Here is a 13,121-nt window from a genome sequence, read left to right as displayed (position 1 = left end):
AAAAAAAAAAAAAAAAGGAATTAAGATGTGTTTTTTATGTGTTTCAACGCCACACGAGGAATGTAAACATTACATATTGTAAACATGTACCAAAAGAAGATGAAAATCAAGAGATGGATGGGCAGGAAGAGTAAGGGGATGAAAAACAGGAATTAAGACGTGTTATGAACATCTATCAACACCCCACAAGGAATGCAGTTATACACTATGTACTACAATCATGTACTAATAAAATTTTAAAAACCATAAACTTTGAACTTTTACTTTTCATTCTCTTGTCTTTTAAAACGATCACACTTACGTACTTCTACATATCTATGCCTTTGCATGTATGTGTAAAATGCATATTTTAGGTATTTTACTAATTCTGCTTCTTAAATTTCTTTGTAACTTATCTATTTAGTTATACAAACTGTTTCATTTTATTTGCATTCATAGAGTATTTCCCTACATGAATATATGAAAACTATCATTTAAGCCACACACAAATGGGTAACAAGTTGAGGATTTTCCCCAGTCTTATTTTGATAGATAAACAACTATGCTTGAAACACCCACTAGCATATATTACTTGCTTGTGTACAGTAATCTTTATGTCTATTAATGGAAGTTTTGAACAGTGAGATACTTTTACCTTGTTTATAATACCCAATAATTTGATATAGCTGGAAAGACCATTTTTCACCTTTGTGCAATAATAATACAAAATATTTTTGTTTTGTTGTTTTAGTTCTTTTGTTATATACTTTTTAAAAAGATTATTCTATGATATATTTGGTAGTGAAATCTGTTGTTAAAATTTATAAGTGACCTGAAAATTTATCTTTTTAAACTTCCAAATTAATCAGCTATTAACTTACCGATTTGACTCTCTTTTGCCCGGTATCTGCAGCTAGCACACAAAAGAAAAAATTAAAAATAAGAAGAAAAGGAATAAAAGCATATGTATGTTGGGGTGTACTCAGATTTCTTAGTAGCAGAAACCTACAGAAATTGCTGACTCATGACCTTTCACGTAAGGAAGTGAATTTTACGGAAATACTAAGACAATGTATTCATGGGCTGACTTCAAATCTGGAAATATTTTATAATTCCTCAAGCTCATATCACTTTTGAAAATAATTTTAACTATTCTCTATTAAACTCATTTTATTATCCTTTGATGAAACTATACTTTTTATTTAGATATATGGAACAGAGAAAACACCTTTTACAGCCACTTAATTTGCCTTGAATAAAATGACAAAATAGCAAGAAATTAAGCTCAAATATCTTTTTTTTTTTTTTTTTTTTTTTTTTTTTTTTTTTTTGTACTGGGGATCAAACTCAGGACCTTGTACTTGTCAGGCAGATGCGACACTACTGAGCTACATCCCCTGCCTAAGCTCTAATATCTTGATTTTGTACAATATCTCATTGTTAGTTTATTTTGAAATTGATGAACCACCCTGAAAATTATGAAAGATAATTTGTCAGCGGATGAATGGCTGAATTCTCTCCTTACATAAGGCTTTGACACAGATGATTCATAGCTGGCAAAACAAATGAGATTGTCAAAGAATATCATCTCTGGAGCACTTCACTTACTCCCCCACTTTGCTTTTAATAACCATAAAATCTGATCTCCAAAATGAAGGGTAAGGAGAAACATAAATGTCTCTAGTCAAAGATGAACAAAACTATAATGTCTACTAACCAATCTATTATTATTATTATTACTATTACTATTCTAAGAGAGAGAATATCACTATTTATCTGAGTTTGATCTTGATCTTCTAGGCTTATAAAATCTTCCTGTGTGAGCCTCCCATGTAGCTGATGCTATAGGTGCAAACCTCTGTAACCAACTTCTATTGCCCATTCTAATTCACCACTCTATCCCCCTTTTCTAGCATAAAAAGTAATTTTAAAAATCCACTGGTGTAATTTTAAAAAGGTATTTGTAACGTGCCTGATTCATCTCACCAGATAAAGGTTTGCAAGCCCAGTAAAATAAGCTCAACCTTTCCTGGATTACAGCAGTTATTTCATGCATGTTATGCTTCTCCCAAGACTACAGAATTTACTCACCAGGATAAAGAAAAAATACCAAAGCAGTGATGGAAATAACTTTGATCCACAATTTGAAGAAAAGCATTTTATCAAACCTGTGGAAAAAACTTTTAGGAATGTTTATAAGACACGATCAAATGGTAGTTTCTTATAGGTAGAGATGCCCCTCTGCCCACACATCTAATTAAGTTAAACTCTTCCCTTCATTCTTCTCCCAAACCTCAGAATAACACAGCATGTGAAGAGAAGGCCACTTGGAGGCATGAGAGAAACCCCAGGACAAGTCTTCTTTGTACATTTAAGAAGGAGATTTCTACTCTCGATGCTTGGCACAGCCTACAAGGAGGCTGGCTGCTTTTGAGGAAGCATCCACTGAGCATCTCAGCACTTTCTAAAAAAGCTAGAAAGAATTATTCTTTCTAGGATCTAGAAAAGGATCTAGAGAAGTCCTTACAACAATGCTAGACTCCATGACACCTCTGCAGAATGCCCACCTCACCTGCCTGAAGTAAAGAAGTCAATGGAGAGAGCCCAGCAGTTCTGGTACTGTACCTATTTTGTTTGCCTCTCCTCGGCAGGACTGAGTAGCCTTTTCTACTGATCGGTAAGTGGGGAGCTTGATAGAGTAAGACAAATAGTCCATGGCAGATAGCACACACAGGTATTGTCCCTCCCACCCTCTGATGGAGGTATGCAGGAGCTCCTAAGAACAGCCCCAGCAAACCGTCTCTCAGCAGGAGATTTGGGGCAATTTGATCAGATATTTCAAAAGCATAGAGAAAGGGGTGATAGTAATGTGTACACAGGGATCCAAGATGAAGAAACGTGAAAACTTTTCAAGCTACTGAACTGGAAAGAGCAAGAGAACAAAAAAAAAATAGAAGAATGAGTTTAGAGAATTATACAATGCACATGCCTAATTCCTTGGAACTCTACCAGAAACACAGTTGGAAATTTTATTTTTATGCCTTTAACTTTGAGGTAAATATAGACTGCATAAAATTTTAAGTACTAATGCAGAGATATCTTCTATTTTCTTTAACCCATTTACCCAATGAGACTATCTGTAAACCTGCAGTGCAATTTCACAACCAGAAAGAAACATTGGCTGGGGAACTACTATCAATGTTCAGTTAGACTACCAAGATAGTGAATGAGTTGTTTGGACAGAAATCTGGGAGCTGGTGCACCCAAAAAGCCCTCAAGAGTCTCAGGACAACCATCATTGAAGGACCTTGGCTAGAGGGCTGGAGACAGGATGGGGAAAGATGGCACAGGGGGCAAAGCAAGCTAAGGAAAGAAATTGAGACCACACTGAACACTGACCTAAATTGTATTGTATATAATTTGATCTGTACTCTAGATTTTAATGAGAAACAATGCAGGATTTGAAGTATGGAGAAATTCATTGGAATTATTTAACTAAACATTTTCAGAGTCTGCTTTCTGGAGTTATGACAGTTGAAAGCCCACATTTCAAATCCCACCTACTACAGAGTAAACTTTACACCATATTCAAACTTTATGATCCTCAATATCCTTATTTTAGTTGTGAGTAACGTAGCAGAACTTTTATCTCACAGTTTTGTCATAAATATTGGATAGAGTGTTGAAACAGTCTACATTTAAGTTGTGTACCACAGCTAAATATATCGATGTAATCTAACTTGCCTTCTTAGTGAATAATTTTATGATTTAAGAAACAATTTATGAGTGTAGCAATGTTCCATGAAAATTTAACGCACATGACATTTGAGGGAAAATTAAAATAAAAGCTAGACTTGAAGTTGTTGTGAAGTCTTTTATCTCACATATGTCTCCTCTTTTTTTAGTACATATTCTTCAGTAGAAATCAAGAACAAAAAAGACCACCATAATTCACATAGGCCATATATCTTCTTTTATACGTATATACATTTTAAAATTTGGTTTTTAACTGATATAGTAAAACATAAAAATTGTGCATATTAATGATATAATGTGATGCTTAAAATGTGTATATATTGTGAATAATTAAATCAGGTTAAAGATATCTTCAAATATTTATTATTCTTTTTATGGAGAAACACAAAAAGTTTATTTCTGTTTACACATTTTTCCAGTTTTTTAGAGAACATATATTATAGTTTTGTAATTAAAAAATTGGACAGTGTTTTCAGAATGTGCACTAAAATACAGGGTCAACCACGGTGAATTTTCATTTCTGAACTCCGGAGGCCTCCGCGTGTTCATCGCCTAAGCGCTCGATGGCGTCGCCATGCTGCAGCCAGCACCGGGCGGCAGCGGGTTGGACTCAGCGGTCCCTCTCCGAGAAACAGTGCCATATTTATTATTCTTTATGGTGAAATATTTCAAGATAATTCTATCTTTGTGCTGTATATACTATAGAATTATTATTTTATAGTCATTGTATGACCAATAACGCACCACACTGTCTTACTCCTAACACGGTACCTGTTGATCATCCTCTGCATTCTAATTTTTGATTAAACACATTGATGGCTGTACATATTTATGGGGTACAGTGTCACATTTTAATGCATATATACAAAGTGTAATGATCAGATTAGAGAAATTGGCATATCTATTACCTCAAACATTCATCATTCATGTTGACAAAATGCAAAAATCCTCTCTACTAGCAACTGCCAACCAGAGTCACTTCCTGTGCTGTAGAACCTCCTACCCACCTGCACCCCTGTTACTCATTAGCCGTCAGCTCTTTAGTCCCCCATCCCGTCGTCACGCACTTCCCCAGTGCCGATAGACCCATTCTCTGCATCGTGTGAGATCGATTTTATCCTGAGTCACGGGGCTGGGTCAGCCAAACTGCACAGCGTGGACGTTCAGCTGCTTCATGGGAGCTTAGGCGAGTGGGCAGTAGACCGAGTCGGGGAAGGTAAAATGTCTGCTTTATTTTTCCAAGCGATGCATCAGCGTGGTTACACATCAGCTTCCCAGACCAAGCTTCAGGCCCGTGAGGCTTCCCCAGCAGAAAGTGCTGCCGGTGTCTTTGGCACGAATGCAGTATCTTTGGGGCCTCCTGCTTGTGTAATGTCCCTCTTAGATCAGGGTTGATCTCAGAGGACTGGAGGGGGTGGATGCAATGTGCGAAGCACCATTTGTGAGGTCATCCTGCATCTCCCTACTCTGCACTGTCTCTGCCTCCTTCAAACTGCTCTCTGGTGCTCCGTGTTTTCCTTTATTTGGTTCTTTATTGCAAAGGAAAGCACGGCGTGTATCACTGACCATCTGCCTTGCGGATGCACCACAAGTGTCATAGACTTATTAAAGACTCTTTTTATGATCAAAAACAATAACAACCTCTGTTACAGAGACCATAATCTCACAGATAGGTAACCAGATACATTGGTGGGCAGGCAGAAATGTTAGGAAGTACAGTGATCATGCTGGTTATTTCTTGTTGCCAACATGACTGCATTGAGGAATGGATAGAGAGTTGGTAAAGCAAACATCTCAGTGTGTCTATGAGGGCATTTCCAGAGACGATTTCTGTATTCAAATTTAGCGTCTTACTATACAATTTAAGAAAGTTCTGAGGCAAAAGTGGTTTTTCTTTTATTTTTTGCTAAATAAAAAATAACTTTTTTCCCCTCATTGAGTTTATTGGTACATTTTAGGTATACAGTACAGTTACATTCATTATTGGGATCTTGTACCTTTATATGACAGGTCTTGGTTCTTGTTTTTCCCCCTGTCCCTGCCCTCCCTTAACTCCCTCCTCCCCTCCCCATTTACAAACACTTTGTTTCCATTTTTCATTTAAAATTAAGCCATCAATCACTGGAGTTATACAAGTTGAATCTTCAGTTCTAGACAAAGGTGTTCCTGGTGGTACTATCTTCAAAGTACAGATCTGTCATTAGAAAACTTGATAAAGGGCTGAGGTTATAGTCCAGCAGTGCCATGCCTGTCTCACAAGCACTGTCCTATCCCCAGTACTGAAAAAAAAAAGAGAAAGAAAGTAGGAAAGAAAGAAAGGAAGAAAGGAAGGAAGGAAGGAAGGAAGGAAGAAAACATAGTAAACAGTTCTTATAGTGTACATAAAGTGAACATCAAAGTACATCTGAAGCATGGCTTATAAAAGTCAGGACTCCCTTCTCAGAGTAGAGGAACTTTAAAATCTAACTTGAAATCACCTACATTCCACATAAGACATTTTTTAAAACCTGTTAACTAGGAGAGATTTGTGCCAGAAATCCTGGAGTAGAACTAACTTTTATCAAGAAGGCTCAACCTTTTAACTGTGGGGAGAAAAGTCATTTAGACAAGGAGTTACTCAGAGTTTAGTCCACACTGTAGTAACCAGGAGGGTAGGTTCAGATTGTTAAAAGCCTGGGCATTAGGCAGTGGAGTTGAGGTTTCTGAAGGTGGTCAGTTGAGCCATGAGTCTAGCATGTGATACTAAAAGTTCCTGTACTCATGACAGGTAGATGGGAGGGATTGCTTTGGAGAAGTGGATGAATCCTTTTATATTGAAGCTACTGGTTTGAGTTGACACTGAACATACAGGTAGCTGAGCCTGGTAATTCTCATGGGCTGTGAGAATGTCTGAAATTCCTGTAATGTTTCATTGCTTCTTCTGGGTAATATTTATATAGCTACATTGAATTTTGTGAAAATCCTTCAATCTATTAATGTTTGATTTATGCAATTTATTATACATGCTAAACATTAATAATATGCAAAAAATCCTGTAAGTAAAGAATGATAATATGGAGAAAACAATAGAATTTAGCAGGGCATTGAAGAATAGTACATAGCAAAAAAGTTAGCATTATTTTTAAAGTGAAAAGATGACAATTTATTATAAAGTACATCAGTAATATTTATCAGGAGAAGGAATATCATTATATAATTGTTATTAAAAATGAAATTAGTAAAAATTTAATCAGCATTGGAATGGCTTTTGTGATAAGAGCATTGTCAAAAACAGAAAAATGAGTTTTTAAAAAATTTAAGTTTCTGGTGGGTGCATATATTTATAGAATTTCTAGAAGTTCATCATAGTTATTGCTGTAAATGTAAAAGTGCTTTTATAATAAGAAGTTTTGTAATATTGGAAAATGGAACTCTGACTTTCAAGAGTATTTGGATTTTGGTTTATTTATGAAAGAAAAATATATAGCTATTACAAACAAGATTGTAAGAATATGTAATGACATGAAAATATGTCATTGTGTGAAAATATGTTTACACATTAGAGAATATTTCAATTTTTAATATGATCTATAATAAGAAAGAGTGCGTAAGTCTATGTAAAAACAATTATATATGTGTGTGTGTGTGTGTGTGTGTGTGTGTGTGTGTGAATAAACGTAACAACAGATACCAAATTAACAATGATGCTCACTGGTTCTTGGGATGATGTTTAATTTTTTATGTCTTTTGAATTTCTACCTCTTCACAATTACTGTTTTATTTTGTTTCCAGTGAGCACATGCCATCAGATTATATCAAAAGTACCATTGCTTCACTGGGTGTCTTTTATTGTTAGAGAAGCAGGGAGGCACTGGATATGAAGTCAGTCCTCATGAATAGGCACTAAGGTCAAGGCTATTTCTTTCTTAACCAACATTTTGTTTCATCTCTCTGGCTGCAGTCAAAAGGAATATGGCCACCCTTGGGACGAAGATGTCAGTGAAAGATCAGAGCCATCTTACTCCCACCTTGATGAGGCTGGTTACAACCATACCATAAGCTGCCTGCTTCTTTGCTGTCTTCCTGTGCTCACTGATGTACACTTTAGATATTTCAGTTAGATAAGGAGAATGGGAAGGCTAGAAAGCACACTTTATTTTAAATACAAGTCTAAGGTAACCATCACTTATTTAAAAGGTAGCATTTGAGTAGAGTGAAGAATCAGTCAAAGGCCCCAAGGCTAAAATGTGGACAGCATATTCTGGAACGGGAAGACTCCTATGGATGGAGGAGCGGGTGACAGGAAAGAGTGGAGGGTATGAGTTCAGAGTGACATCACAATACTCACCAGCTTCGATGAAACAGAGACGGCAAGGGACGATAGGCAACTGTGCAGATACTGGAAGACAGTGGGACAGCTTGAAGACACTGGAACAGCTTCAATTTTTACACTACAAATTATGAGGAATCAGTCAATGATTTGGACAAGAGGGTGATGTCTAAATAGCATTTCTCTAAAGACCATGCTAGGAGTAAATAAAGAGAGCAAATGTGATTTTCAGGAAAGCAGTTAGATTATGTTTGTTTCAATGTTTTAAGGAAGATAGATGTTCAAATGTTGAGAGTGTTGAAATAGATATTGGCTTCTTGGTATAGTCTGATAGAACTGCTGACAGGATTTGCTCTCTGATAAATGTACTACCTTAATTCTGAGAACACAGGTTTCTCAAGAGATGGATTGTCGCTGGCTTAAAAAGTTGGTGAGCAATAGAGATATAAAGCAATAGTGATAGAAAAGAAATGAAACACCAGCTGTAACTATAGGCATTGCTGTGCTGCCATGATTTAAGTGTAATTAAACAAGTAAAACTTGAACAATTGAACATTATTAGCAATGCAGTCAACATACTTGTAGACATCAATACTTTTTTCTATGTTCCACATAGAAAATAATACTTATTAAGTACACTGAAATAAAGAAAAGTGTTACCTCTCTCAGCCTGGAGAGTCCAGATGTTTCCATCACAAAGCCACCTGTGAAATCAGAAGAACAATATTTCACCAATATGCCATAATATGAAGGCTAATTATTTAATGTCTGCAGTTCTTACCCTTTCTAAGCAATAGAGCTCATCAGCAACAAAAGCCAATAGTGTCTACTGACAGCATTAGCTTTGGCTATGAGTTGATACAATAGGTGTGAGGCAGTCATTTTCTTTTTTCTTTTTTTCCTCATTGAACTTATTGTACATTTTAGGTATACAGTACAGTTACATTCATCACTGGGATTTTGTGCCTTTCCATGCCAGGTCTTCTTTCTCATTTTTTCCCCTTGTCCCTGCCCTCCCTTCACCAACTCTACCCTTCCCTATTTATAAAAACTTTATTTCCGTGTTTTCATTTTCTCACATTTTTTCTTTGCCCTTATTTCCTTTCCCCTACCCTTCCCACTTCCCTTACACCTTTAGCCCTTTTCTTCCTATTTCACAGAGCCAGTCATTTTCTATTGGATATTTCCTCCTCTAAATCCTTTTCCTCCAGACTCTCAAGATGATCATTGTTTCTAAGGTTATATGTTTAAAAGTTCATGATGACTCTTTAGTCACAGGAGGTCCCCAATTAATGGTGGCACATGAAAGGGGGCAACTCAGATTCTTTCCAGGCCCCTCTGGCTTCACACTTATGTCCATCTCTTATAATCACCAGGAAGGATCCATGTTAGGCTCCATCATCGGGCAAAGATCATGGGGACATGAACTTCCATGTCAAGTCACTTAGCATCTAAGGAATCATAAATATTAAAAGAAAGACAAATATTATAGCACTATAAACCAATGAAAACAATTACTGCAAAAACAGACATGAGTCGTAAGTAAATATGATTGTATAGTTTAAGGTCTTATATAGAGAGTTCTAGATAAAATAATCAGAACAAATTTTCTTTTAAGCACACAAAAAATATTTATAAAATTATGCCATGTTTCAGACCATGTTTCATGAAGCTTCAGTGGAGCATGCCTATGTCTTTAACCATTGATTTAAAATGAAGTATTATAATGTATAATTATAAAGATAACTAAATAATCCTTAGCCCTGCAATTTTATATTATCATAAATCACATTAATAACTATAGTAATGACTGTAATTATAGTAATTATTTTATCTATAAATGCTGAAAACTCTAGAGTTTTGTGGAGGCATCCACTCAAATCAGAAAATTATCCAGGAAAGAATAATGTACTTTCATCTTCTATAGGTTTATAATAGGACTCATTCCATACATCAAACTCTGGAAAACCCTAAATTTCCTAAAAGGAAAATCAACATAATGCAAGGCTTTTAGAACTGAGAACATTTTTTATTTAATTGATCATGTTGTGTAATTTCAAAGGATGTTGTCCTACACATGGCCTAATTTTGCCTCACTTCTTTTCATCACAATGATGACAATGACAAATAGACCCCAAGATGCAGTCATAATTTTAATCTGCTTACTAAATTTGTTACTTGAATAATTTATCTCTTCCAAAACAAACATTGTAGAATATTTAATGAAAGAATTATCTTATTGAATGGGTATCCATATTAATGTGACCATAGTCCACCTATGGATGGGAATCATCTTAACCCTTTTCACACCACCTGCTATCCTTACCATCCATTCAAAGACCCTGAAGTCAGCATTTTCCTAATTTGACTAATTAAGACTCATGGAGGTTACTAGTAAACACTCCATATTTAAAGTTTCTTTAAAGAAGGCCAGAGAATCATATCAAACATCTACTACTTCTCCTACCTCCTAGACTGTATCTTGCTATCTCTGGGTGCACAGTTGAGTTAGGAGACATTCAGCTAGATCTAATCATTAACGTTCTGGTACCAGTGGGTCAACACCTTGACATAGATAGCATTTCTTTAAATCACTAAGATAGTGTCATCATACTCTGTTTCTCTTATTATTACACAAATTCAGGAATTTCATGTTCACTAAAATGGAATCCACATTATGACTTAATCAGTGGAATTTTCACTTTATCGGTTGTTGTGATGAAACATGGGTTAAATACTAGGTGCAGAAAGATTATAGTGACTTAGGATACACTGGCACAGATTGTCACAGCTTACCATCTAAATTCCTTGGCTCTTCACTTATCTCATCAATCTTAGAAGCAGCAACATGTGTGATGTCAAGTAGAAAGGAATTCTGAAATATCTCCCACTAGCACTGAAATATTTGGCCCCTACCTTCACTGAGAGCTTGTTGGCCTGAGTTATTCATCTGGCTCCCTATAAGCACAATCTGGCCAGGACATTAAGTCCTCCACATGAGGATCTATTAGCATCCATCTGTAAGGAGTACCTCACTATGATCTTTGCTCAGAATCAGCCTGGCACTACCCTGAAGTTTGAAATTTGGAGATAGTAATCTTGCCAAAATAAATATGTATACCAAACTTTTCCCTTCCTAGGGGAAGATTCTAACTAATCTGGGTCATAGAGAGAAAAGATGACCTGATATTTCTGTTCATATTGCATTTTTAATGTTTACTGGTGAGTTATATGCTCAGAATAAAATTGACAGGCTTAGGGTTTCCTATGCTGTGGTGACTTCTCCTGAAATTTTGGAAGCCTATGTTTTACAAAGCATAAAATCTGAATAACAGATGAAGTAATAGCAGGTACTCGAGCTACAATTCTTGGTTCTCTGCATAGAGTGAATAGGTATACAGATGATGTATATGTTTGAATCTGTTATCAATAGGGAAAACTTGAAAATATAGAGGACTTTTTACTTTAATAGGAACTGAACGATCACATGGAAAATTTGAGCTGACTTGTTAGAGGTTTTAACATTACTTGCTCATAAACCAGTAAGTCATTGGATTACACAAGAAAGAATGACATAAATACTAAAAACAATGATTTTTAAAAATTTTATGTGTTGCTATATGTTTGAAGTACATAATAATTACATTCATCATGGGGAGTTGGTACATATACATAGCACATCTTAATTCTTTTTACATCTCCTTCCTTTCTATACTTTGTATAGCTATACTTTGTTCTTCTGTTGTAGCTATTATTTTGGGCCAGGGTAACATTGTGTTCTAGCAAGGCAAAGGACACTGAGAAAGTTTGTAGATTTCAATATTTATATGAGATTATCCAGAAATCCAATTTCCTGAAGCTAAATTTTTGTCAAAAATTTGATGTCAGGGATGATCATGTGTTAGTTTTAAATTTTTATAATAATGAAGTCAATGGCCCAGAGAATTTTGACAAATAAGATATAACAGTCTATTAGTAAGCTTTCCCATGGCTTGGGCACAATACCTGATGATCACAGTCTAGAAAAGGAGAGTTTTAATAAATCTTTAGACTATTTCAGGAGATTCAGTTCATAGTCAGCTCCAAGGTTAAAATACCATGCATATGGGGCCGGGGATTTAGCTCAGTGGTTCGGTGGCCTGCCTTGCAAGCACAAGGACCCGAGTTCAATCCCTGGTACCAAAATAAAATACCATGCATAAATAAGTGGCAGGGAAAAGTTGCTTAATTCATGGTAGCTGGGAAGCAGGGGAACAGTGGCAGAGAGGATAGAGTCAGAGACCATATACAGTACCAACCATCATGCCTCCCTGACCACCCAGACACACCTAGAAGTGCATGTTATCAGTTCCCTGGGCAGTTCCTAAGCCAATCAAATTGATAAAATTAAGCTTAACCAACATACACAATAAACACAGTACAGTTGAATGGCTTCAGCCTAAACACTTTCACTCTCTTGAGAAAACATGAAAGTAGTTTATTGTACCACTGTGAAGCTCCAGAAGAATATTGAGTCCCCTGACTCATCACAGACTCATGAAACAAAATAGATGTCTTGGTATACATCTGCTTCTTCTATGTTTCTTTGAAAATCATGCCTTTATTTTTTGTACTCAAATATGTAACCTGGACTGGAATCATGTGTGACAAATTATGCTTGATGCTACTATGTAAGACATCACTATGTAAAAAAAACTCAAAAGACGCATGTTGCAGAATTTAGTTCATTGTTTATTATCTGGGATATTATGTTGTCTTCTGATTTTTACAGCTTGGGGTAGTAACATTAGAGATATTTCAGTGAATTGCACTAAGGCCTGTGGCCCTCTCTGTGCAGTAAATGTCACTACACTTAAATTTGTATAATTTTTGCCTTGCTGTTAGGAAAGGAGGAATAATGATACATTTAATCTTGCTGAGTATTAAATTGAGAGGCTCAAAATTCTAACAAGTAAAATAAAATGTTGTGTTTCCAAGTTTTAGCTATTACAAATTGTGCTGCTATAAACATAGGTGTGCATGTATCACTGTGGTATGATTCTTTTAATTCTTTTGGAAAGATACCCACCAGAGGAAT

The 13,121-nt window shown here is 35.9% G+C and overlaps 1 protein-coding gene and 1 long non-coding RNA gene across 2 annotated transcripts in view; both read right to left on the bottom strand.

The window, feature by feature from the left end:
- LOC109118150 (serine protease inhibitor Kazal-type 10-like) overlaps window positions 1-2,137 on the bottom strand; it is a 3,693-nt gene extending 1,556 nt beyond the window's left edge. The window contains exons 1-2 of the mRNA XM_019207861.1: window positions 2,071-2,137; window positions 861-892 (exon numbers count right to left, since the gene is read on the bottom strand). Of these exons, the coding sequence (XP_019063406.1) occupies window positions 861-892; window positions 2,071-2,137 (99 nt within the window). The remainder of the gene's footprint in view (window positions 1-860; window positions 893-2,070) is intronic.
- Window positions 2,138-5,906: 3,769 nt separating this feature from the next.
- Window positions 5,907-8,748, bottom strand: LOC104864249. The gene is made up of 3 exons (XR_780801.1): window positions 8,705-8,748; window positions 8,063-8,165; window positions 5,907-6,014 (listed from the first exon to the last, which is right to left on the bottom strand). It is a non-coding gene; the product is annotated as an uncharacterized LOC104864249 (long non-coding RNA).
- Between the last annotated feature and the right edge of the window lie 4,373 nt (window positions 8,749-13,121).

Source organism: Fukomys damarensis, unplaced genomic scaffold (genome assembly GCF_012274545.1).
Source record: "Fukomys damarensis isolate Sample0158 unplaced genomic scaffold, DMR_v1.0_HiC HiC_scaffold_3, whole genome shotgun sequence".
Lineage (NCBI taxonomy): Eukaryota > Metazoa > Chordata > Mammalia > Rodentia > Bathyergidae > Fukomys > Fukomys damarensis.
This window is presented reverse-complemented; position numbering and strand designations above follow the sequence as displayed.